General features: G+C 44.2%; 1 protein-coding gene and 1 pseudogene across 2 annotated transcripts in view; one reads left to right on the top strand and one right to left on the bottom strand.

The window, feature by feature from the left end:
* Nucleotides 1-11,580: 11,580 nt before the first annotated feature.
* The window catches only part of DNER (delta/notch like EGF repeat containing), a gene marked incomplete at both ends in the record, with an annotated part of 276,755 nt that continues 261,738 nt past the window's right edge, over nt 11,581-26,597 (top strand). The window contains one exon of the mRNA XM_080933397.1: nt 11,581-11,856. Within this exon, the coding sequence (XP_080789523.1) occupies nt 11,581-11,856 (276 nt within the window). The remainder of the gene's footprint in view (nt 11,857-26,597) is intronic.
* On the bottom strand, nt 18,137-18,655 carry LOC308433366 (cytochrome b-c1 complex subunit 7-like; annotated as a pseudogene). Its single transcript has one exon. The product of its transcript is annotated as a cytochrome b-c1 complex subunit 7-like (transcript).

Here is a 26,597-nt window from a genome sequence, read left to right as displayed (position 1 = left end):
TCAAGTTGATAAGGTTAATCAGCTTCTGTTATGCTAACAGATAGGTGTGAGTAAATTTAAGGACTATTTAAGTAAAACTTGCATGAAGACCGCCTTGAGGTCTTTTTTTTTTTCTCTTTAAAGGTTTATAAGTACACTGTCACTGTCTTCAGACACTCAGAAAAGGTCATCAGATCCCATTATAGATGGTTGTGAGCCACCATGTGGGTGCTGGGAATTGAACTCAAGACCTCTGGAAGAGCAGTTGGTGCTCCTAAGCATTGAGCCATCTGTCCAGCCCCCGTCTTAAGGTCTTAAAATATGTCTTCTAGGGTAACATCTCCAGGTTCTAACAGCTTCATGGATACATCATACCCTCACTGTGGCATAGCAAGGTTCACAGAAATGGGACTCAGAAGCCTCCTATGCTCTGACTTCTGAGGTTGCTAGTTTTCAGCATCTCTCAGAGCTGTCTAACCTGGGTCCATGTGGGTTAGGTGATAGAAATATGGTAGAGCACACTGGAGTTTAAGCAGCATGGCATCCTCAAGTATTCAGTAGAAAAGCTTTCACATCAGACTCCAGTGCTGAGAGGTTGTGCTTTCTGTATAGTATCTAGGGATTAGCGCTCACCCCAGTGTTGCTGGGGAAATAGAGGAAATAAGCTCAGTTGCTGCTTTCCCACAGCCCTTGGGCTATGTGATTGGCAATATTCTTTTGAATTCTCAATATACAGTCAGCACAAACATGTATTAAATGATTGGAATTTTCACATTTTACCCAAATTTTATATTTCTTTCATTAAATATAGCCGGGTACAGAGGTGAATTCCGATAACCCTAATGCTGGAAAGGCTTTGTGTTTGAAGGAGGATTTCAAGTTTGAGTCCTATCTGGATTATCCAGCCAAGGTCCTGTGTCAAAACAAAACGATAAGCGATCTATACAGGACAGCACCGTAGTTTTAAAGCTTGTATTCCGACATAAGCTTTGCATTAGAGTACTTCTGAATCTGCTCTCCAAACATTAGTGACAGCAGTTGGATCCCATCACCCATGTAAAACACAGAGCATCCTCACGCTATGACTCTGGCTCTGAGGATGTTTGAGACAGGCTTGCTGGGGATTGCTGGCCCCTGGAACTGGAGTTATTTGAGTGTGACATCCACATGGGTGGGTCCCAGAAACTAATCCTGGGTCCTCTACCAGAGCAGCAAGCATGAACAGCTGAGCATCTCTCAGCCCCTTGTTTCTTGTTAAAAGTCTCGAACTTGAGAGAGAGAGAGAGAGAGAGAGAGAGAGAGAGAGGCAGACAGACAGAATAAACATGCCACTTCCATGGCCTGAGGGTGTCTGCTTAAAATTTGAGAAGCATATTTAAATATTCAGAGACACCTCTCTGGGCCTGTGAATCACTTAACAAAACCAGAAAGAAGCTATTATGTTAAAGGACTTGATTACAATCGGGAGTTTCAGGTTAGTGACACTTGTGGGCTAAGTCTAGATCCTGTTCTTTCCAGTCACATCAGTTCTGATGGTATGTGTAAGTATTCTCACAGAGAGTGTGACTTTTATCCCGGCTTGTCTCCTTTCTTTAGATTGGTGGGATAGTGGCTGCCTCACGATTGGTCTAATTTGTTGGGAGAATGTGGAAGCATTTGGAGCAGATAGCCCTCCCTGAATGCTGTCTCTTTGAGCTATTGTAGTCTCAGCTGTCATCTGACCCAGGCAGGAGTCTTGTGTTGCAGAGGGGTCAGTAAAAGTTCAAGGACCTGTGTGGGTCTGGTGTGAGCAGCAGAGCCATGGCCAGAATGTACACTTGGCCCTAGGTTCTCTCTCTATTTTACCTAGGTATCTAAGAGGCTGAGGCACCAACCCCCTTATATCCCAAGTCAGTTCCAGTGCTCAAGCAGGACCATCCTCATCCTAATCCCTCCTGTTTTTCAGCCCAATCTTTAAAACTCTTAAGATTATTTTTACCATTTTATAAAATAATAATAATAATAATAATAATAATAATAATAATAATGTGAGTGGAGGTGCCCACTGAGGCCAGAGACATTGAATCTCCTGGAGCTGGAGTTAAAGGCAGTTATGAGCTGCCTGATGAAGGTGCTGGGACCTAAATTCAGATCCTCTGCAAGAGTAGCCAGTATTACCTACTGAGTCATCTCTCCAGTTCCTTGTGTTCTTTCATGACCTTGAATATACTACTAGCCACTGCTCCGTATCGATTCTGAAGTGAAGTCAGCTGTCACATTAGAAAGCTTTCTGTTAGCTATAACAGTACATCGGAAGGAAATTTTAAAGTGAAAGGTTCATTTTGATTCATAGTTTTCTATGTTCCTGTCAATGATTGGATGGACCCATTGTGCTGGGCACTGGGCATACCTCGTGATAAAGTTGAGAAGTATGTGGCTGAGCAAACCTGCTAATAAAAGTCAGAGGATAAAAAGAGAAAGGTTTGCTGAACCAGACTCTCCAAATCTCCTTTTGGGGTTGACCCCTAATGACCCAAAGTGCCATTCCTTGAAGGTCTGTTATCCCACTAGTGCTAACTTGAAAGCAAAGCTTTTAACATGTTTGAGACATTTCTTCAAATATCCTGCCTTCTCCCCTCTTTCCTTTCTCCTCTGTGACTCATATTGGATTCTTATAAGGTCTCAGTGTTTCTGAGTCTCTATTAATTTTTCTTTATTCTTTTTCCCCCTAGTCCTTTTAGCTGACCTATCTTGAGGTTCAGTAATTCCTTATTCTGCTTGTCCTAATAAGTTTCTGGATCCTGCTCCACCTCGACTGAGCTTTTTATTTCACTTACTGAACTTTTTGACCCTAGAAATTCTCTTTCCTTCACAATTTCCATTCCTTTACTGATTTTCTCTACTTGATCAGGCACTTTCCTTAGAACTTTCTTTAATTTTTTTTTTGATACAGCTTTTCTTTTGGGTATTTGAATATAACCTTTGTAACTTTAAAAGTTTTTTTGCTAAGTTTACTATTCAGAGTTTTACTGCTTCCCCACTCTAGTGTAAAGCATCTTTTCTAATTATTTACATGTCTTTTATTTTTTAATTGGCTAATTCTGGTAGTATAATGCATCAATTCCGGAAATCAGATTTTTCTCCCTTTGTGGAATTTGTTGATGTTATGATTGTTCTATGACTTAGTGGTTTTTCTAGATCAATTCTGTGAAGTCTGTATTTTTCTTCTCTTAGCTTCACAGACTTAAGAGTTAGACAAAGGTCTCTTTCAATGCACAGACTGCTCGGTCTTCCAGCCTTTCCTGAGGGACCCAGTGTGTATAGAAGCACCCTTCTGTGGGTCTTTTTTTTTTTTTTTTTTTTTCACTGTCTGGAGGCAGTGTGTAAGACTCTGTCCTAGCAGGACAGTGACAAAGAATTCTGACAGCTCTAGGATTAAGGGACATAGAAGAAGGGGGAGGGAGTCACGTGCATTTACTCAGGGAGGCTGCAGGGGTGAGCAGTGGGGTCACCTTGGCCAATGTGGTTGTCTGGGCACGTGCTGAGTGTCCCTGATGAGCTGTCACGTGTGGAAAAATGTCGTCTGCCTTGTGTCTATTAATTTTCATCTCAGCAGCAAGTGGAATTTATGCTGCGGAGAAGTTTTTAATCAGTTGGTGACATCTGCTTCTAAATAAATTGGCTTCATCCGAGATAAACGATTGTAGGCACGGTGGATGGCGCTGCGCCAAAACCCTTTGATATTCACAGCTCGTTCTTCCGAGGATGCTCAAATCTCACCTCGCCTCCTGACGCACGAAGGATCACGTGATGCCATAATCATATCTCATAGTGACGTGAGACCAGTGCTTTAGAATACCACCAGCCAGGGTGACCTGGCTACCTGGGAAAGCTGGAGCCTGTACTGGGGGAAGGGGATGTGGGGAGACGTTTGCCCTTTTTCAACCCCTAAGCTCTTCTTTGTAATTTAATTAGATTCCACAAAACAACAGCTGCTTTCTCTCGAGCATTGTTAAAGCAAAGAGAAACGCACCGGCTGTCTTCTGAGCGCTTGATTGTGCTCGGAGAGCCGGCAGATGGGCAGACAGTGTCCAGGTTTCTTTTTCAAATCCCACACCCTCTTACTTGCCTAGCGCCGGTGGAAAGATCCACACTAGCACGCGGAGGGACCAGTGTCCTTTCTGTGGAGTACAAGGCTTCTTCAAGGACACCAGTGCTGGTCTACAGCAGCTCTCTAACTGTAGAATACACTGTGAGAATACACTGTGTGGATCGAATGAAAACGACATGATTCCATTGGGTTAAGCTGACAGTCTGTCTTTTTTTGATAAAATAATTAGAAGTCATTGATTACTTTAGCTAGAAATAAATCTTTTTTCAAAAAAAGACTTTATTTTTATTGAGCGGGAAGGAGGGAGGGAGAGAGGGAGGGAAGGGGAGGGAGAGAAGAAAAAAAGGGAGGGGAGAATTGGGGAGAGGAGAGGAGGTGGGAGGGAAGAGGGAGGGGAAAGGGTGTGCAAGTCTGCTTGTGTCTCAGGTGCCCATGGAGGCCTAAAGAGGCCCGTCGATACCCTGGGACTGTATCTCTTGGCAGTTGTGAGCTGCCCGCCATGAATGCTGGGAACCAAGTTTAGGCTCTCTCGAATGTAGCAAGTAAGTTTAAACAGCCCCCGCTTTTGTTTTTAATATCTTAGATTATCATATAAGGCAATTGGTTCCATTCTGACATCTCTATACATACACATTGTTATAGTTCGTTCCCATCCCTTCCCCTCCCCCTCTCCTCCTTTGTTCCCCTTTCCCCTCTGGCTAGTTTCTTTTCTCCCCCTCCTGATTTTTCATTCACGTATTTTATTACGGTCTCTGGTTCCGCTAAGATCAATTCTTCCTCTCATGTTCTTCTACTTTGGGGACATACAGAAACACATGCACGTACACGCATAAAGTTTTAAATCTGGGTCCCACAGACGAGAGACGGAGTGTGTAGTGAGTGCTTGTCCATCTGTGACTTGTTCATTCCACACAGGGTCACTATTTCAAGTTGCATCCATTTTTTCTGCAAATGTCACGATTTCACTTAAAAAAAAAAAAAAACCCACCGGCATAGGATTCTGTTGTGTGTACGGAGCTTTTATGTGTATTTTCTTTATTCATCTGTTGATGGGCATCTAGGCAGGTCCTTTTTCTGGCTGTTGTGAACAATGCAAGAATATATATAGATGTGTAAGAATCCCCATCCACAAACCCAGGAGAGGGACAGCTAAGTTCTATGGTGGTCCTAACTTTTATATTCTTAACCTCCGTCATGGTAGAAATAGTCTTAAGCGTTATGTCCAAGTCTAAAGAGTTGAGCCTTTCCCCCATTTGCCCCATCCTATAGCCTGTCACCTGTAAAGCTGGCTTAGCTGTCTCCTACTGAAGTTACCACTTTTCTACTGTCCTAGGCATACTCTCTCTCAGTGCTTTATGTCAGACTTACGGAGCAGTGTGTGTGTGTGTGTGTGTGTGTGTGTGTGTGTGTGTGTATTTGTGCACACGGATTCATGCATGCATACACACCCTCCCATTTTACCATATTGTGTGTGTGTAGATTATAAGACAACTTGTACAAGTCAGTTCTCTATCTCCACTGAGCACATCCTTGGGACTGAACTCAGGTTGTCAGCTTGGCATTGGATGCCTTTACCTGCCCAGCCGTGTCACCTGCTATCCTGCCAACATTAGATCTACTGAGTTTTGGGATCGATGGTGTAAACACATTATCAAAACAGCATGAAGTTACTAGGGCCACAGTGACCTGTGAAGCCACCTCCCCAGGAGGAAGATAAGGTGGGTGTATACAGCAACTGCTCCATCCTGTGCAGCATTGGAAACAATGTTGCTTGGAGAGCTCAGATATCCTCTTGGAACCTGGGAGAACCACCCTGAAGCAGCAACTTCTAGACCTCTGTGTGCACATAGAAGTTCTTAGTTTTCACCATTAATGAAAGCATCCTCCAGACAATAAAAGCATGAACTGTTTTCCATGGCAGCAAAGACCGTGGAGAATCCAAAGACTAGAGGCATTCCTAGTACAGTAGAGGTGACCGGCTTGAACTATGCCTTTTTCTCTGTAGGGCACCAGGATCAATTCCTTTCTGGAGAATCTCTGTGTTCTAGTAGGACACACCATATGTTGTGACCTCTAGTAATAAGATTTGGGACTAAAAGCAGTTACTGAGTTTAAAGTAACTCCCCTGTTTTCGAGTGAAAGATCGGATTTCCATTTGGTGGCACTTCGAGTGGTTTATGAAATATTTATATAGGGAAGGTCTGGTTCCTTCAACTCTTTTATATTCAAGACTTCACATTTAAACCTGCCCAAGATCCAATCAATGTGAGAATGATAATGTACAAGAAATTACTTTAAACAGCTGCCAGAACAGTGGTTTAATTCAAGTCAGAACAAGTCTAACATTAAGAAGGAACTTGTCTTAGACAGCACAGAGGAATTGTTTAATGATAATTCAGAATGAGCTAACCTGACAGTGCTAAGATGCTTGAATGACTAGTTGGATAGTGGCTAGTTCAGGACTGATAATTGTTATGGTACCTCTGATCCTCTGACTGTCACTTCTTGGTGAAGGTCTTGAATTACATTTAAAACCACCCCCTTGCATCATAGTTTTATTTCTGTGGTGGGTTTTGGTCTGAATAGCTTGTGAAGACTTTGGGAGCACAGAAGTATAGAGAGAGAGATGAAAATACTAACTGCAAATTCAGAGATTTGGGGTATACTGTTTCTGCTTCTGCCCAGCCTAGGATAATGATCAACTTCCACAGTTTTCCTTTGTCTTAGTTAGGATTTCTATTAGTGTGACTAAACACCATGGCCAACAAACAAACAAACAACCCCCCAAAACAAATAAACAAAATAGAAAAACAAAAACCCAATCGAACAAAACTTAGAGATGAAAGGGTTTATGCTTCTACATCACAGTTCATCATCAAAGAAAGTCAGGACATGAACTTCAACAGGACAGGAACCTGGAGGCAGGAGCTGATGCAGAGGTCATAGAGGAGTGCTGCCTGCTAGATTGTTCCTCATGGCTTGCTCAATCTATTCCCTTCCCTTCCCTTCCCTTCCCTTCCCTTCCCTTCCCTTCCCTTCCCTTCCCTTCCCTTCCCTTCCCTTCCCTTCCTTCCTTTCCCTTTCCTTTCCCTCCCCTTCCCTTCCCTCCCCTCCCCTTCCTTTTCCTTTTCATTTACTCTTTTCCCTTCCTTCCTTCCTTTCTTTCTTTGTTGTTTCTTTCTTCTTTCCTTTCTTCTCTCCTCCTCCATTTTCTTTTCTTTTCTTTCTTTCTTTCTTTCTTTCTTTTTTTTTTTTTTTTTTTTTTTTTTTGAAGCAGGGTTTCTCTGTGAAGTACTGGCTGTCCTAGAACTTGCTCTGTGGACCAGGCTGTCCTGGAACACTGCCCCCCAAGTGCTAGGATTAAAGATATATCTTCTTTATAAAATAAATGGACAAAACAAAATGAAGTGAAAGGGGCACTAGGTTTCAATGTCTGTCTTCTCAAAAACTTATATTGAAATTTAGTTTCTGCTTCTACTGTGTTAAGGCATGGAAGAGTTAGAAGTTGTTACACCAGGAAGACTCTGTCCTCATAGGTGGCATCAATGTTCTCGTAAAAGGATGTGTTTTGCTCTTTCTTGTACTCCCTTGCCTTTTCACTTTCTATCATATAATGATGCACTACAAAGGCACTACAATACCTCACTATTGAGATTTCCAGCCTCTGGAGTTATGTGGGGTAGAGGTGTTTGCCACCAAGCCTGAGTTCAATTCCCATGATCCTGATAGTGGAAGGAGAGAACTAACTCCTGCAGTTTGTTCTTTGACCTCCACAGCATGCTCTGGCACATGCATATCCAAAATAAAATAAAATAATTTAATAAGTATTAGATATCCTGTTTTTGAAAATGATATATTTTACAGACTTGAGTTAAATATTTTAATAGACTTGTGTTATGTTTTGAATCCGATGTGTCCTTCTTGGGCTCAAGGTTTGAACACTGGGTCCACAGTTTGTGGGGCTATTTTGAAGGTCTTTAGGAGGTGAGCAAGGCTAGTGAGATAAACTTTATGGATGGACCTTTCCAGGTTCTACACACCCTAATTTTCGATTCCCATGTGCTCCCTACACTGAGGATGGATCCACTTCCATAACCATGCCTCCATATCTTCATAGACTAAAATTGAGCCACAGTAAATGTCTCCCCTGTTAATGTCATGAATTTGGTCACAACACTAAAGCAAAATAGCCTGGAAGGTTGGTGTGTTATTTGGCCGGCACTTCCTAACTATATGGCTTATCTCCAAATTCTTGACTAAAAATACAACTAATATATTGCCTTACCAAAACAACAGATTAGATTAAGACAGTATTGGCTTTGTTTATACTAACTCTAGAAATTCTGTAGCCCAACATGGCAGTTTGAATAAAAATGACCTCCATAGGCTCATGTATTTGAATACTTGGTCATCAGGGAGTGACACCATTTGAAAGGATTAGAAGGATTAAGAGATGTAGCCTTCTCAGAGGAAGTGTGTCACTGGAGTTGGGTTCTGAGGTTCCAAAAGCCCACACCAGACCCAGTCTCCCTGCCTCCTTCCCTTTCTTTGTTTACAGAGCAGGATGTAGAACTCTCAGCTACTTCCACAGCACTACACCTGCTTGTAAGCCACTATACTCCTGCCATGATGATAATGAGCTAACACCTGAAATTATAAGCAAGTCCACAATTAAATGCTTTCTTTTATAAAACTTACCCTGATCACTGTGTCTCGTCACAGCAATGGAACAATGACTACGACAGCATGTCTTTGTGCGTGCCATTCCAAATTTACAAAACGATGGCTTTCAGCCTTCTCTATTGTCTCAGTCCATTTTGTGCTACACTCTGGCAAGCTTAGGACAAACAGAACAATAATAGTAATGCAATACTTGCATGGTATTTACTGCCTGGGTGCTTTGGGGTCAAGAGCTACAAGCTCATGTTCTGTTCCCCAGAACCAACCACATGACTCTGCATATGTGGTTCATGGGCATAACTGTCTCCTCTGGATTCAACATGACTGTCAGTATCTTAAAGTAAACCAGCTGTGATGTCTCACATAAGATGTGATCTATTAATAGTCTATCCTGGAGGGGGGAGATACATGGGATGCTTATGACCTCCTTCTTCCTCGAGAGCCACTATATGAGAATTGGACAATTGATCAGAGTGAGTGGGAATTCTCTGTGGTGTATCTGTCTCTCAGGTGACTTGCTGGTGGCATAGCTGTGTCACAAATATCCCTGTGAACAACCCCAATTAACTCATTGCTTCATGATGCTGGACTTGGATGGAATCTTTTCTTCGGTCTGTCAGTTCTCTTTATCCATGGTGAGTCAATGTTTTATTCTATTTTTCAGGCAAATTTAGTTAATGAGTAAATCTGGAAGAGCCCTCTGGTAACTGGAAGATTTAGCATGTACTCCTAGACAAAACGGTATGGTAATGTGTGTCATCCCTGTAATATGCCCTTACAGATTAAAGACATAATACTTTAAAAAAAAAAAAAAACAGACAAACCCCAATGACGTTACCTAGAAAATTCAGAAATTGGCATTAGAATATAAGCTCTTTAGGTCCCTGTTTCAAAGTGTTAAGAAATTAAAAAAGGATTTGCTTAGGCAAAAAACTTAACAAATGGAAATGTGCCTTTAATTTTTCATAATATTTTTGATTAAAAAACATGTTCGTTGGCTTTTATTTGTTTGTATCTTGGTAGAAGGAAGAGCAGCCCTAGCTGTTACTCTAGGAGGGAGAAGTTCCTCTAACTTCTGGTAATGGCCCAGAGAGCACAAGAACCCCCCCCCCCCCCCGAATGGTGACACCAGGGCCAGCAGAGGGCGCTGGAGTGGCACAAAATTAGGATTTTAAGAAGTTTCAAGTAAAATCCCAGCAGGTGGGAGGGAAATGCAGGTACCATTGGAGTTCTCTCCATGCATTAACCCTGTTGGGGACAGATCTGTCTAGGTTTTGGGGTTATTCTATAACACATTAGCTTTAAGTATCTTCTAAACACAGGGGTTTGAGATTTGAGATCTAAACAGGCTCGGTTGAGGCCAGGCAATTCGTTCTGCTTCCACTAGAGGGCTTTCACCAACCCCGTGCTACTAGATCAGTGGCATCTATAAGGCTCTCTTGAAGTCTCTACTTTCTTATTATAGTGTTTTACAAAATCTTTTTGTGTTTTCTAGAAATTTTGCTCAGTATGCTAATGCAAAAGAGTCATTTTTCCTTTTCTCTTTTTCCCTATTCTCCTTTCCTCTGTTTCTCTCTCCTTTCTTATTTCCCTTCTCTCCCCTTCTTTCCATCTCTTCCTCTTCTCTTCTCCTTCTTCAGGGTTTCGCATAGCCCAAGTTGACCTTGAATTTCCTAGGCAGTCAAGACATAGCTTGATCTACTATATATATATATAATACCCTGCTGTATCAGCCTTCCTATTATTGGGATACCGACGATGCGAGCCATCCTGGCTGGCTACTCCTCCTCGCTTTAAGTTTTGCATAGACAGGGGTAACTAGATTTAAAGAGTCTATTCATAGTAAAGGCCGTGAAAGGCGGTTGTGAGTGGAGACAAAGCTGAGTTTTGCCCAGCGGATTTGACCTCCATCTCTGCTACACCAGAAGCAGCCTAACTGGGAGGATACAACAGCCCTCGAAGTAGGTCACTGTGAAATCTCCTTTCCCGAAGAGTTCAGTAGCAAATGTCTGCTGAAAGGGTACGAAGGTTCCCACAGTGTTCTGGGAGGAAAATCAAGAGACCCATTGGGTTTCAGCCTGGGACGCAGTCGGTCTGAGTCTCAGTTTTAACCTATATTTTAAAATAGGGTTGGGTACTCTGATCTCCCACTTTCTGTCACCGCAAGAGCTGCGAGCTGGGCAAGGCCGGGAGAGGAAACTGCCGGTTCAGCACCAAGGACAAGGGCCCCGGTCTTGGATGTACAAGGTCAGGTCCTTGAGAGGTCCGCTGGGTTCGCTGGTGGCGTGAGAGAGCTGTGAGTGCTGGGGACAGGGGCAAGTATTGTGGGAACGGGTGGAGTACCCGTGAGAATAAGGTCAGGCCGGTCCTGCTGCGGTCTCACAGATTCTGCGCCAAGAGGTCGCGAGTGGTAGCTACGAGCCTTCTGAAGCGGTCTCTCCATTCACTTTCCACTCCAGCATCGCCTCTCTCCCCTCTCCCAGCCGAGGGCCCCCACCTTTGTGCCTTCCTGCCTTCCTTTGGACACACCCACGACTCTGACCCCTTGAGGCTGGGGACCGAGGACAGTCTTCCTTGCAACTTGCTGAGACGCGAAGCAGAAGGGTTCCTATCCCGGGTCCTCCCGCCAGGCGCCCAGCCTCCGTGGGCCCCGCCCCCGGCCCCGCCCGCGGTTGCCCGGGGAACCACGGGCTCCCGCAGCTGCAGGAGGCGTCCGGTCCCGCTGAGCAGCACCAGCCGCTGGCGCCGCTGCCACCGCCATCTCCACTGCTAGCAGCGCCGCCGCCACCGCGCCCAGCTCCGCTCCAGCTTCTGCGTCCTCTCAGCTCGCTATGCCTCCCCGCCGCGCCCAGGCGCCCGGTGCCCGGCTGCTGCCCGTGCTGGCCCTGCTGCCGCTGCTGCTGGGTGCTGGGCCCCAAAGCGGCTGCTTGGCCAGCCCAGTGCCCGCCGCGCCCCTGCCTGCTCCCGGACCGTGCGCCTCGCAGCCCTGTCGGAACGGGGGCGTGTGCACTCCGCGTTCGGTGACCGACCAAGAGCATCCCGCGGTCGATGCTGAGCCCGGCTACAGCTGCACCTGTCCCGCTGGGGTTTCTGGCACCGACTGCCAGGTAAGTGGACACTCCAGCCTCTCAGAGACACTTCTGCCGCTAGGGCTCCTGTACTCCACATAATAGCTTCTGTTACTTTAGGAAGGGAGTTTGTAGATGCAGACCCGAGGCCCACCCTTCAAGTGAGGCTCTGCTGCCCATCTCAGTTCCTTGGCGATGCCAGCCAGGGCACTCGGGGCGTGTCCTGTGCTCCAGGGCCCGGCAGCCACCCCATCCCTGGCACTCATAGATCTGTCATTGGCCACCAAGTGGCGCGCCCCTTCCTGGATGCCCAGGCTGAGCATCGGCATGTTGCCTATTGAGGCAGAGCGGAGAAGTCAGTTTTGGGAGTTCCCTGTGGGCTCAACGTCCAGTTGGGCTCTGTTCTTGGTTCTACTGGACCCGCTGTAGGTCAAGAATGCATTACTTGGGGGGCAGGATAATGGATTCTGTGCCAGGTGGCGGGGCACTTTCCTTCCTTTCTTCTACCCGGAAGGCAGCCGGAGGCTGAGAGGACAGCTGCCTCCTTTGGCCTGCAGCCAACCCTTTCTGAGCTTGGGTGGTGGCGATGTTGGAACAGGTGGAGACATTCGAGGGCATCAAGCTGGGGCTTGCCGAGTCGCCCTTCTGGCTGGCCACACTCGCAGTCAGGACACAAGCAGGGCACCGGGGAGTCTGAGGAAGCTGTGACCCTGTGAAGGATGGGAGGTGGCCAGCAACCGTCCTTGAACTGGAAATGTCCGAGAGGGATCTGACGGAAAATAAACGCCGCTTTTTGTTTTTTTGTTTTTTTTGTTTTTTTTTTTTTTTACAAGTGTGTTTAGAGCCTACTAACATTTTTCAGTGTTGAATTTGTAGCTTGTTGTGTGCGCACAGCTGATCCTCTAGGAAGATGAAACACACACACACACACACACACACACACACACACACACACATCTGAAACAGCTAGATCAAACCACAGGAAAATGGAACATATCTGGAATCGGCTTTCTTTATTACGTTGAGGGTGGAGGAGTTTGTTTTGTATAAATTAATACACTGAAGACTTTAAGACTGTTCTGAGCAACTCTACTTTTAAATGAGGAGAAGGCCACCCTTCCGGTGGGACAGGCTTTCATTTGTTTAAATAGAGGTGAGTGGGAGAAAGATGCTTGACCTTGGCAGACAGCTTTATTACATTTTGTGCCCCCATAATGGCAAAAATTGGAGACCCACAATGCTTTATTTCTTTTCTTTGTTAACTGGTTTCTCAGTAAGTGTTAATTTCCTCAGGGGAAGGAGAGGATACTGCTGGGATGTGTGGTATGAAGATCTAGCAGATGTTACACATGGGCATTCTTGTGAGGAAATGCCTCCTGGAGCTGTCCAAACCATCAGGGACCAAATCTGGTCTTTGTAAAAGAGAGACCGGTAGGTTGAAGTCAGAGGATGGATTTATACTCATTTTTTTCTCTTCTGGAGGGTGATAGCTTTTCCTGGAGAATCGAGATGTCTGACTGCCTCTATGTTTGCATGCCTGGGTTCCTTCTTTGAGAGAAATGGGTGATTTAACTCAGGGTGTAGTAGAAGCAGATAGGAGAAGAGATACCAATTTAGGTAAAAGGAGAAAGCTGATTAGGCATTGGGCCTTTAGTCCAACTCTGACATTGTTGTGTGACTCTAAAAAGAAACATAGGAAATATTCAAAGATGGTAACAGAGAAACACACATATTTGGTTCAATATCTAAGGTAATTAATCCAGTAGGGGCATCACTATTCCAGAAGCAATTGGTTCCCAACAGAGTTGGCTTTCTTCTTCAGTGCCTGCTCAAGGCAGGTTTGGCTGTGTGAGTCTGCCCACCCGATGGGAAGTAACACAACGTGCTCTGGGAGTGGGGAGAGTAAGGCATCTGCAAGTCTAACAATAAAGATGAGCAAAGTGGGAACTTGATTAGATTCGGTTCCTCAGAAGAACTTACTGAGGAGTCAGAGCTTTATAGCCCATAAGAAATTGATTCCTGGCGATTTTAATTGAATCTCTCACGAGCTCGCCATAAGACTCATTATTCTTTCTCATTTTCTGCGGTATCAGAAAACAATACGCAGAAGGCAGCCTTAGCAGAGAAGACTGAAAAAGAAAACAAAAGAACAGAAACCTGCATATAAACATGTGCTGGGTGTGGTGGTGGAGTGGAAGTACCTGGGAGTCGGAGTCTAATATCATCTGTGACTTCGTAGCAAGCTCAAGGCCAGCCTGGACTACAATAGCCTGTGCCTCAAAACCAAATGCAAAGCAAACCCCAAACTTATTCATGGTTAGTGACAGATAAGGGGACCGATGTTAACTAGTGCTTGGTGGGAACCTGAGGCTCACTGCATAGCACTGAGATTGGAAATGTACCTGTCTCTTCACAGTGACATCCTCTTCCACATACAAAGATAATTCATGCTCATGGCAACATTACAAGCTATCTCTGAGGTTTCATTTTGTTTTGGGAAGTGTAAACAAAACAACAGTAGTAAAACCTCATAATGATGAGTCGCCTGTCTTCCATGTTCCCGGGCCCTTACAGGATCTGGAAATGGGGTGGTGCAGGTTTAAAGTCAAACCGCTTCTGTTAAACCTGTGATGAGATGTGATGGATGGAGGTGGTTGGGGTGCAGTTTCCTCATCTTCAAACTGCCTTGCTATGTTTGTCAGGAAGAGCCTGGTGACCATGGCGATTGACTGCTGGCAGCTTTGGAGACTTGCCTGCTGGTTTCCCTCTTCCATTCTTTATTCAGCCAAGCTGATAAGCAACCTGGGCACTCCCTCCTTTGATGCCTGCCGATGGGAGGTTCACATGCTGGTCCCTGAATGATGGATGCATCTGCAGCTCAACCCCTTACCTTCATTATCCCTTTTCTTGCTCACTCAAATCATTATGATTACAGGTCCTATTGGGACACTTTACTAGAATGGCAAGGGAATGGGACTGAATGAGAGAAATGAACTGGGCATGGTGGTGCACACCTGTCATCCCATTACTCTGGACATGGAGGCAGAGAGCCAGGCCAGCCTGGGCTACAGAGTGATTCTGTCTCAAAACCAACCAACCAACCAACCAACCAACCAACCAACCAACCCCTTCTCCCCTTCCCCAAGTCCCCAAGAGGCAGGGACTGTTGTCCCATTCTGATGAGAGGTACGGAGGCATCTATCTGCCTTCTTGGTCTGAGAACATGGTGGTTCAGTGATAGAATTCTCTGGATTATTTAATGTGGACTGTATTTGTTTGTAAAACTTATTTTATTCTAATGAAATAATCCTTTACCAAATATGCAAGCGGTGAGACACCTGCTTGTTTGTTTAGTTCGTTTTTTATTTTAATCACACATTCCCTAAGGAACTTATCCTCTGAAATGACAACAGAAATGTATCAAATTCTGCACTTGGAGAAAAAGGGCGACACTTAATAGCTGCTTTGTATTTAAGTTAATGGAACTCAATAAGCTGACTCTAGAATCTCCTCTTCTGATCAAGCATGCTAATTCAAAACAATGTTTCAGATGAACAAATCCACTTCTGACTGATTATTTTTTTTTTTTGCAGTTGCTGGGGATGGAAACAGTCTTGTAAATTTTATGCCATTAGTGGACCGAGTGACATTCCAGTTTCTGAGATTTGCTATAGCTAAGGGGTCTGATTCTTTGCAGTTCATCAGACTTCTTAACACACATGCACACACACCAGCACATGCGGGAGCCCATGAGAGGTGCGCTTTTTTGTGGTATTTGTGAACTCACAGTCGTTAATGCAGTATCTAAATTCATTTTCTTTCTGTGGCTTCTCTGTGAATTGTTTTGCACTCTCACTGTCCCTAAACCTCAACGTGCCTATCTCTGAAATGGACTACTACTACCTACCATATTTCTTTCTGGGAACTGTGAAATCACAAGTGAGAATCTCAGAAGCATAAAGACATGTCTGAGAACTGAGATAGCAATACATTTTTTCCACCTTCCTTCATTTATGTGGTAGCAGGAAAGTCAGAAGGTGACTTTCAGATGTTAGTTCTCCCCTCCCTCGATGTGGGTTTCAGGGGTCAACCACACTTAGGTTGTCAGTGTTGGTGGCAAGTACCTTTCTTCACGGAGTTGTCTCGTTGTCTCTGCCACCCTCTCATTGTCACTACATAGCACAGACTGTGTAAGAACTTGGGTTCCTCCTGCCTCAGCCTCTTTAGTGTTGGATTACAGGCATGCACTGTGGGCAAAAGAATGGCTGTTTAAAATGTTTGGGGCAGAGCAAAGTGCTGCACGAATAGAAAGTATAAGAAAAATCCCTTATTTTTCTCTATTTTTTTTCTTATTTCTTAAGATCAAGTTTCAACAGTTAAGTCAGTGTCTGGCTGTTTTCCTTCACTAAACAGGTTCAAGGCTTTCTCTCTGCTAGGACTACCAAGTCATAAGATTTTAAAGCCACAAATGAACTATTACAACTTTTGTTCTTTTATTCCTAAACAAAGGTCTGCTGAGTGAAATTTCCAGTGAGCTGACATTTCCTTTGAAATGAAAGAGTTTTTTTTTTTTTTTTTTTTTTTAAGTGTCAAAATTCTTGTAACAGTTTCAAGAAAAGAAGGGACCCGTTGATTTTTCTACGCTTTTCTTATATCTGTGAATGGTATTTTCAGCCATTCGTAGGAAACATCACCTTCCACGGGCCACTTGACAAAATACATTCCCGTCTTTAGCATCTTTGCTTAAGTATCTCATGACATGGTACCCAGCATCCTGGGTGGCTTTGTTTGTGTCCTCATTTCATGGGCATCCACAGGGGAAGAAAACCTAGCCTTCAGTTGAAGGGCATTTGAGTCAGAAAGCAGAATGTCTGGCTGTAATTTTAGACATCCTCTCCAAGCTCGGGAGGCAGCTGTGGTCAGAGTTATTCAACCCAGAACAGCCGCTGCAGAATCCTGCCCGCAGAGGAACATCCTCTTGCAGGAGAGTCTTATAGACAAGATGTCTTCCTAGTTACTCCACCTACAACCCTTTCACCTACACTGGAGGTCAGTCTTGGCTTATTAAAGTGTAATGGAGTTTTAACAGATATGAGTGTCTGAGTTTTGGTGTCCTCTGTCCCCCAGACTCTGACTCACCCATTAGTTTGTGTTAGGGTTGGGCACTGGTAGCACTACATGCTCTGCTGTTGTCAGGTTTGAGATGACCCCACCCCCAACTCCTGAGCATATAACGTGAAGCAGAGAGAAGAAGACATTCGTATCCACTCTTTGTCATTTGTACTCAAAGGTGGTCAGTTTCTGAATCCGGGAGTTCCCAGACAGGCTCTCTGTGGTCTCTGAGTGGAGAGAGTGACACTGTGGGGTCCCTGGGTCAGAACCTGGGTGCTCTCTCCATTGGTAACTCCTTCCTTGGAGGTTTGATTCCAGGAAGCTAGGATTCAGATGCTAGCCTCAAAGGTAGTGATGACTTAGAAAAATCCAGTCTGTGATGTTCCCATTGAAGACACCCATAAAAGACATTCAGCTCCAGTAGTTTTCCCTTCTGACCTTCCACACCCAACAGCAAGGACAAAGGGTGAATGGACTGGTCATCCTGTGTATACACATGCACTTGGAAGTCAGAGGATGATCTTGGCTGACATCTACCTTGTTTTTGAGACAGGATCTCTTACTGACCCGGAGCCAGCCAAATCAAATAGGCTAGTCTGGCTGGCCCACGAGCCCCAGGGGTCTGCCTGTCTCTGCATTGGGATTATAAAAATGCATCACTTCTCCCAATTTCCAGGGCTGGAATCCAGGTCCCCGTGCCCTCAAGACAAGCACTTAGCCAACTGAACTCTCTCTCTCCAGCCCCGACTGATTGCTTTGACTGACCTCACTAAGCTACTGTCAGTCACCCATCATGGTGTGCATCTTAGAGCCCTTTTCTTGAACAGGAGACTCCTCACCCTCCCAGTTAAAGAAGCTCCACCCCAGATAGAAAAGGGCCCCTCTGTGCCCACACAGGAGCCATATCCAGCAGTTACCAAAATGAGCCTGCACTGCCTGTGTACTACGTCCATTGCTGAGAGGATGTGTCTGCAAAAGTTTGAAGTGGTCACATGCCAAGACAAGAGAGCTGTTCTCGAATCTTCTTCCTCAAGGCTAGGGCTTTGGGATCTTTATGGGGTGAGTCATGGTGGAAGTTCGGTCAGGACTGGTCCACCATCAACGCACATGGCCCACACTTCACCGGCAGTTGCCATAGTGACCCATACAACAGAGGCATTATCTCTAGCCCTGAAACTGGTGCTTTTTTTTTTTTTTATGGTTACAACAGACATTTATTTAAAGTGAGGCATATGTAGAGCAAATAATTCTTAAATTGTGATTCAGGTTGAAATAACTTCATTAAAAATCTGGTGAGATCAGGCACATCCACAGATTTTAACTACGAGATCACTTCTTTGCCCACTCTTCTCTCTCCTTTCTTTCTCGAATAACCTCTTTCATCTGGGGTTCAAGGTAGAATTTGTCCTCCTCATATTCTGTCCACGGATCCTTAGGCAAGATCTGATGCATCATAGTCAGGTCTAGGGCCTCTCTTAATTCGAAACATTCTGTCATTATAAAGGTCCTCGGGAATAGTCAGGTCTGGGCCTCTCTTAATTCGAAACATTCTGTCATCATAAAGGTCCTCGGGAAGCCTTCTTATGGCTTCTTTTACATCTTCAGTTTCATGTAATGTATCATCTCGCATTGACCCCAGTTTATTGAATCCTGCAGCATTATAATACCACTTTCGAAAACCATCCCGCCACTTGCTTGACGCTGCAACTGCAGGTCCGCCCGCCATTTTGACCTAAGAGTGAAACTGGTGCTTTCTTACAAAGTGCAAGAAAATGCACCTGAGCAGGTGGAATGAGGTAAATCTGGAGAATTATTCAGGTTTTCCCTCAGTCTCCAGAGGTGCTTCTCAAGAATAGTGCCGTAAGTAGCTGGCCGCAGGTAGGGCACAACTGTGGGACCCACAGAAAACAGTTCTTGATCGTGAGGGCAGGAGCCATGTTTAGGTCAGTGCCTGAGGATTCTTAACAGGCCTGTTCTTGAAAATCTTTTTTTTTATATTCCAATATTTTTCAAAAGATTGATTTTAGTTTTTGTTTATGTATATGTTTGTTTGTGTGCATGTATACATGTGTTTGTGTGAGTGTCTGTGAAATCCAGAAGAGGGTGTTGAATCCTCTGAAGCCAGAAATAAAGGTGGTTGTGAGATACCTATGTGGGTGCTGAGAACCAAACTCAGATCCCCTGCAAGAACAGAAAGTACTACTAATTGCTGAGCTATGTATATGTGTGTGTATATATATGTATATGTATATGTATATATATATACATGAGCTTGCACACACACACAAACACACATGCAGTCACCCTAGCTTTTATATTTCTAATAACCCGTTAAGATAACTTTTCAAGGGCAGAGAGATGTCAGAGTAGGTAAGTGAGTTTGATGCTCAATTGTGAGGGTCTGAATTCAGATCCCAGTCCCCATGTGAAAAGCCACATGCATTTGTAACCCCAGATTTCTGGGGGATGAAGACGGGAAGATGACTGGATCCCATCTCTGAGGAATAATATAGAGGGTGACAGAGAGGATACCCAGTGCCCTCCTCCACCCCAGAGCAGACACAGGTATGATTTAGGGGCCCCTGCCCTATGTGCCTGACCAGTTTTTACTCCTGTTCTCTCTAGCCTAGTGTACAGAAAGAAAAACAGAGTTCCTAGCTGAATGGCTCATGGCTGTAATTCTACCACTTGGAGAGGTTGAGGCAGGAGAATCACTGTAAATTTGAAGCCAGCCTGGGTTACACAGCAAGATCCTGTCTAAAAAAGAGGCAGTGGTCTTGCTGTAAATCTTTGTGTGTATGTATGTGTTTTCCCATATGTACATAGGTGGGGGTATTCTAGAACTTATTCTACTGAGGAAAATCTTTGTCAAATCAGCTGGACCTGCTTGTAAAAGACCAGCAGGGGCGTGCCTGTAGATGGTTGATACTCACTCAGAGATAGAAGAGGTGGTAAAGGTTATTGGCTCTTCATCTGAGATTCTAGCCACTCTTCCAAGCTTCACATTTGTATAGAATTTTGCCCTAACCATCCAGAGCTTTAACCACCAGGGTTTAGGCGCTAGAGTTTATAGGCTAGGTGTCTTAGTTAGGATTTCCATTGCTGTGAAGAGAATTCATGTACAAGGCGACTCTTAGAAAAGGCACATCTTTAATTAGAGCTGGCCTACAGTTTCAGAGGTTCAGTCTGTTATCATCATGACAAGAAGTGTGGCAGCAGGCAGACATAGTGCTGGAGGAGCTGAGAGTTCTCTATCTTGATCTGAAGCCATCCAGGAGGAGACAGCCAAGGGGAGACTCTCTAACCACACTGGGCAGAACTTGAGCAAAGAGACCTCAAAACCCACCCACTGCAGTGACACACTTCCTCTTCCTTCAGTAAGACCACACCTATTTCAACAAAGGCACACATCCTAATATTGCCACTTCCCATGGGTCAAACATTCAAACACATGAGTCATGGGGTTTGGGGTGGGGTTAAACCTATTCAAACCACCACACTAATACAGGCTAATTAAGGGGGTGGGGAGTGTATCCATCTATGCAGCTATGGAAACCATTATGCCGGATAAAGACTTTCCAGTGTGGGTACTTTGGGGTCACCAATGCTTCTGTAAGTAACCCATTACCCATGCTCTGTCAGTAAGGCAGGAAACTCACTAGTTCTGCAGGTTGAACTTTGGAGGAAGCATATTTTAGTTGGCCTTTAGGACCTTATATGAAGTGTGTGGACATTGTCTCCCAAGGAAAGGAATTCTTAGAACATGAGGCCATGAGGCCACTAGTGTCTTCCCCAATTATTTTACACTCGATTTTTTTTTCTTTTTTTCAGACAGGATCTCTCACTGGAGCTGGAGCTCATGGGTTGTCTAGGCTGGCTGGCCAGTGAGATCTCAGAGTTCTCCCATTTCCACCTCCACAGTAGTGGGTTCCCAGATGCCATGCCTGACTGTTTACATGTGTACTGGGGGTCCAAGCTCGGGTCCTCAAGCTTGTTGATAGCGCCATCTGCGCAGCTCCTGAGGTCAGAGTACTCCAGGGCAGGTTGCAGCCTTTTCTTTTATCTCTGCCCTTGGTGGGTGTACCTGGACACCTGTTTCTAGGAAAGCCCATGCATCAGGGGGAAGAAATGGGGAGGGAAATGGTAACCTGCAAGGTTTTGGTATGTATGTGTGTGTGGGGGGGCAGTCTCTGCTAAGTGACTATTAGCTCATTTAGCTTTTCTAAGAGTGATTTTCTCATCCATTAGTAAGATGGCTGGAAGGATTAAGAGAGGCCTTTGAAGAAGCCCTGGCAAATATCAGCCCCATCCTAACCCTAACCCTAACCAACCCTATTGGTCTATATAAAAGTGTTTAACTTCCCAATTTGGTGACAGACAGGCTGAGCTCAGGTATCCTGACCTGCTCCATCTAACTTTCACAGTACAGTCAGACTTGTGTAGGAAAGGGTGGGTTAGTGGTTGGGATGGCCAGCTTTTAGTTTCTGAATGGATGGATGCTTCAAGCTGGTTTTGAAAAAAGTAAACTTTTTTTTTTTTTTGTTAAAGAAAAAGGAAAAAGACGGGCTTTTAAAAGAGGGTGAGGAGGCTGGAGAGGTGGCTTAAAGGCGAGGCTAACAACCTGAAATATAAAAGAGGGTGAGGAAATGAGCAAGAGGGGGAGCTTTGAAAGTGAGAGACACCGCTATCTTTTGCTCACAGCTCCTGCAGCCAAGAACATCCTTTAGAATTACAACGCTGGTACTTATTTGGTTCTTGTAGTTAATTTAAAGAAGGATTTGTAATTACTTCTGGGTTTCAGAGGCAGACTGAAACTTCTCTATGGGCTGAATTTCCTGAGCTGGGTGGAATTACAAGGGAGGGAATATATCAAGTTCCTAATTTGGTTTTGAATTCTTCTAGTTAAAAATGACATTATTTGTGTGTGTGTGTGTGTGTGTGTATGTGTGTGTGTGTGTGTGTATGTGGCCTAGTATAAGTGTGGAATTCAGAGATGAACTTCTTTTTTTAAATTAAAAAAATATGATGTTTTCTGATCAGGGTTTCCCCACCCTCCATCACCTCCTCTCAGACCCTCCCCATTCGCCCAATTCCATGACTTATTTTTTTCTATTTCTCTTTAAGAAAGAAACAGACAAATAAAAACCAGCCAACCAATCAACTAGAACGTTAAGAACAAAGGAAAACCACGAGAATAATACATACAAAGACATACACATACACATAAGCAAACACCACAAAAGCACAAAATGGGGAACCATAGCATACAAGCAAACAACCAGTAGGGTGAAAAGTGCTCAAAACCAAACCAAACCAAACAAACCAAACCAAACCAAACCAAACCGAACCGAACCGAACCGAACCGAACCGAACCGAACCAAACCAAACCAAACCAACCAACCAACCAACCAACCAACCAAACAAACAAACAAACAAAAAAACCAAGATGAGACCAAAGAAATTTCCGAAAATACCATCGAGTTTGTTTTGTGTTGGCCTCTGCTCTTAAGTGTGATCTGTATACCCAGTAATATTCCACTGGGGGGAAAAACCCTAATTGTTTTCTTTGTAAGCAGTTGTCAATTGGTCATAGTTTCTGTGTTAGGAGTGGGGGCTCATGTCCACTTCCCCCTCTCAGTGCGGGGACAGCGTCTGGTTTTGACCTGTGTAGGCTGTGTAGGCTGCCACAGTCTCTGTGCATTCACATGTGCATCACCCTGTGTGGAGAAGACATTGTTTCCTCGGTGACTTCCATCCCTTGGCTCTCCCAGACTTTCCTCCTCCTTTTCTGCTTATTTCCCTGAACCCTGTGGGGAGGGGTTAGAAACCGGACATCTCATTTAGAACTGAGTGTTTCCAAGGTCAGAGAACCTCGTTTGGCATTTCGCTCTCTTCTTCCATCATGTTGATCCCAGGGATTGAATTCAGGTTGGCAAGTACCTTTATCCGATGCACCAACTCACCTCCCACAGTCCTTTTTTACGGGAGACCAGAAGCTAAAAAGGACACAGTGGATTCTGAAATACAGATTCCCAGCCCCCCCCCATTTTGCTTAGCTTTCCTTATTGATGATGTACCTCACTGTGCGCCTCGACACTATTTATTTATCTTCTTGCATGTTGATGTCATCTGGTTGCTGATCAGCTTTTGGTGATTGATTATGTATAAAGCCATCCTCCTGGTTCCTTGAAATATGTTTTAAAATGGGGGAGAACATTTCTTATTTTTGACTTATTTTCTTTTGGGCTATGTTTCCTTCACCTCACTGATTTGTAATCCTTCTTTATTAATGAAGGAAAGTAGCCCTTTGTCTGGGGGCACTGTTGAAGAATTACAGTCTGGCCAAAATTTATACTGCTCGAGTTGACCCTCATGGTTTTTAATAACATATGTTGGCCTTAGCATATGCTTGTTTTAATAAAGGTTGTCACAGCAGGGCAGTGGTGGGATACTCCTTTAATCTCAACACTCAGAAGGCAGGGGCAGAAGGATTTCTGTGAGTTTGAGGCTAGCCTGGTCTACAGAGTGAGTTCAGGGCAGCTAAGACTGCATAGAGAAGCCCTGTCTCCAAAAACAGAAAAAAGCTAGCATGTTTGAATATTTCTTATATTAATATTAGAATAAAGCAACTGTTTTTATTAGAAATGTTTTCTTTATTTTTCTTAAAAAAGAAAAAGAACTATTTAGCCCCTTTGCCTCACATTACAAATCTGGGGGATTAACTCCCCCAAATAGCCTGGTGCCTTGGTGTTTTTTTAAGGTTTTCAAGTTAATTTTAATGTCATCATTGGTGAGAGAGCTTTTCTTTGAAGTGCCTGATTACAGGTGTAATGTTCTGTTTCCAGAAGGTTCTTCTCCATCCTCCATGGACAGGGAAAGGGGTTGGCCTAATGTTCAGTAGAATGCAACATTCAGATGCTTTACTCTCACAAGGTATTCTTAGCTCTTTTCTCCTCAAGAACAACCTCATTAGTTCTGACTGTCAGGTTTCTGTGTTTCTCTGTGTTTATTTTCACACTTTAAAATTGGCCATTTTGAGTGTTTGTTCTTGGTTTCTAGTTGTGCAAAAGAGAATTCTTTTATCTCTGTGCAAAAAGCCTCATAATGAGAGAAATAATAGGAGCGACAGAAAAATGAGAGCTAATATTAGCATTTTATGAGGCCCAAAATAAACTCTCAGCTGGAGAAAAGTAGATTTAATATTATTTTTCTTTTCCTTTTACAGAAGGAGGAAGAAACGGGGCACTATCTATTCTGAGCGATTCTGATCCAAAGGGAATTTAGTTAACTTAGTTTGTCTCACACAGGAAACACTGAGATGTCCAAGTTCAGTAGTATATGCCAGCAGTCTAAACAAAACCATCAGTTGATGATACCATGCAAGGTTTTTATACTTAACCTTTTTATTTCATTTTATTTTAGAGACATGGTGTCACTATGTAGCCCAGGCTAGCCTCAAACCTGATCCTCTTGCTTCACTCTCTCAAGCACTGGGATAACAGATGTGGGTCACCATGTCCAGCTTCCTGTGGTTTCAGTGGACCCCACATATCTTTTGTATGCTTAGAAAGCCATTATTATTATTGTTTCCCGCAGAGTCCATGGGGATGTAGGGGAAGCCAAGGTTGTGGTATTTTTCCTACAAGAAGCCCTTTGCTTGTCTTTCATCCCATACTTTTCTTTTGGAAATGCAGAGCCCTGGACAACACTGATGTGGAAATACCCTTCCAGAAGACAGATCCACAGGGAATCTTGTGTTGGTTGAATTTCTTTCCTTACTTTCCCTTCCCTGGGTGTCCCTACAGTGAAATGTAGATCTCTCTCTGAAAGAGGAATTTTATGTTCTTGCCAGGGTTCGTCAGTAGATGCTTTCTCTGAGGGCTTCAGATTGAAATTGCTTGCCTTTGGGAGAGGTAGGGAGTTCTGAAGTTCTATTCTTAGGGTTCTGGCTATGGTGCGTTGAAAAGGAGTTTAGGACACAGCAACAACCCTCAGCAGCTGTCCTCCGGGTGGGTGGCAGTAGGCAGTGCAGAACCCTGGGGCACTTGTACTCTGCCTGATCCCCCCACAGCAAGGCAGATCTGGGATACTGCATCATGATTTTTTATTTTTATTTTTTAATTGAAGTAAATGTCACATAATATAAAAACTAGTACTGATCCCTGAACCACCCCCCACCCCCCACAAGCTTATACTAAAACGAACAATTTAGGGACATTTAATTCACAGTCTAGTTCCAGAATGAGATAATTGGTGTTGTTTCTCTGCTTGACATAATCTATCACCTAGGAGCCTCTGGACATGCTTCTGGGGATTGTATTGGTTACAGCAATTGAGATGGTAAGACCCACTAGTGTGGCTTAAGTGCCAGCAAACAAGAAAGAGACTGTGCCTCAAAATGAAAGATGAAGACTGAAACTCAAGGTTTTCCTCTGACTTCCACATGTGCCTAGCTGCACAGAGTTCCTGAAAGTACTCTGATAGCTACCAGGGAGTTTTCTGAAACTCTGTACAGTTCCTGTCTGTTGGGTGCCGGTCCCCATCAAGTGCATTTAATCCCTCAAAAGGGGTAGAGACTCCCCAGTGATTACCTGAGCTGTAATATTACCTTGGCTGCCTTTTTTGTTAAGGGACTCCTTCATCTGGGTTGGTGGCGAGTATCTGTGTAACTGTTTAATGAGTTCCTTATAAAGAAGAAATCAGGGTAGGCTGGGGGTGGGGTAGGACCCCTGAGCCAAAATAGGTCAAAAGGACTGAAGATCCTTTGTTGCTTAGCAACCACTTCTAGACTCTTTGGCAGCTTTACTGATTCTTGTTGATTCCTTGGGAAATAGGGCCAGAGACTCTCACAAAGCACTTGTATCTTCAGTCAGTCAACATATTCGTACCCAGTCCTCTGCTCTGAGTCTCCCAGGTGTGTCTCACTCACAGTGGGACCCTATAGAGTTCAGTTTTATGGAATGTTAGGTAAGGGAGGAGACAGAGTTCTTTGGTTTATCAATGCGAAGTAAAACCATGTAGGGATCTGACTCTTTCAGAGGCTCTTTCAGTCTGAGCACTGGCTCCAATGGCAGAGTCTTGAATGTAGCTGGGAGGGATGTAAACTTTAGAGATGTATTAAATTTGGCCTGTCTCTCCTTGTCTCCTGGTCTACTGTGATGTGAACCACTGTTACCTGGTATCATCATGGCTTCCACTGCTATAATGTTCTGCCTGACTCAGTGTTTGAACATAGACTGGACCTTTTCTAAAACCTTGAGCCAAAGCAAATCTTTCTTCTCCTTAGTTGTTCTGTCAGGATTTGGGCTGTGCAAAGGTCACTAATCCACAGACAGAGATAGGCAGGAAGTCTTTCCTAAGGAAATCGGGAAATGGACTGGGAGGCGGCTGATATGCCTTCTCGCTTTCTTCACTGAGCTCATGCTTCATGTTTGGGTGCCATTTCAGCAAAACCGAGCACCTGCTTGCACCCGCAGCTACATTAGTCGAGACTTCTTTTGTGGCCATGACCAAATGTCGCTGTTCCTGTTGGCCTCTATGCCTCTTAATGAAAGCAATAGTGTCTTATGCTGGAGAACAGAGTTAAGGTAATTTCAAAATACTGTAGTACATGCGTTAGGGGGACAGTTGGAGACTGAGAATGGCTAAGGTAGCCATGCTTAACTTAG

This window comes from Micromys minutus, assembly GCF_963924665.1.
Source record: "Micromys minutus genome assembly, chromosome: 19".
Classification (NCBI taxonomy): domain Eukaryota; kingdom Metazoa; phylum Chordata; class Mammalia; order Rodentia; family Muridae; genus Micromys; species Micromys minutus.
The sequence above is the reverse complement of the archived record's forward strand: the minus strand, read 5'-3'. Positions and strand labels throughout refer to the sequence as shown.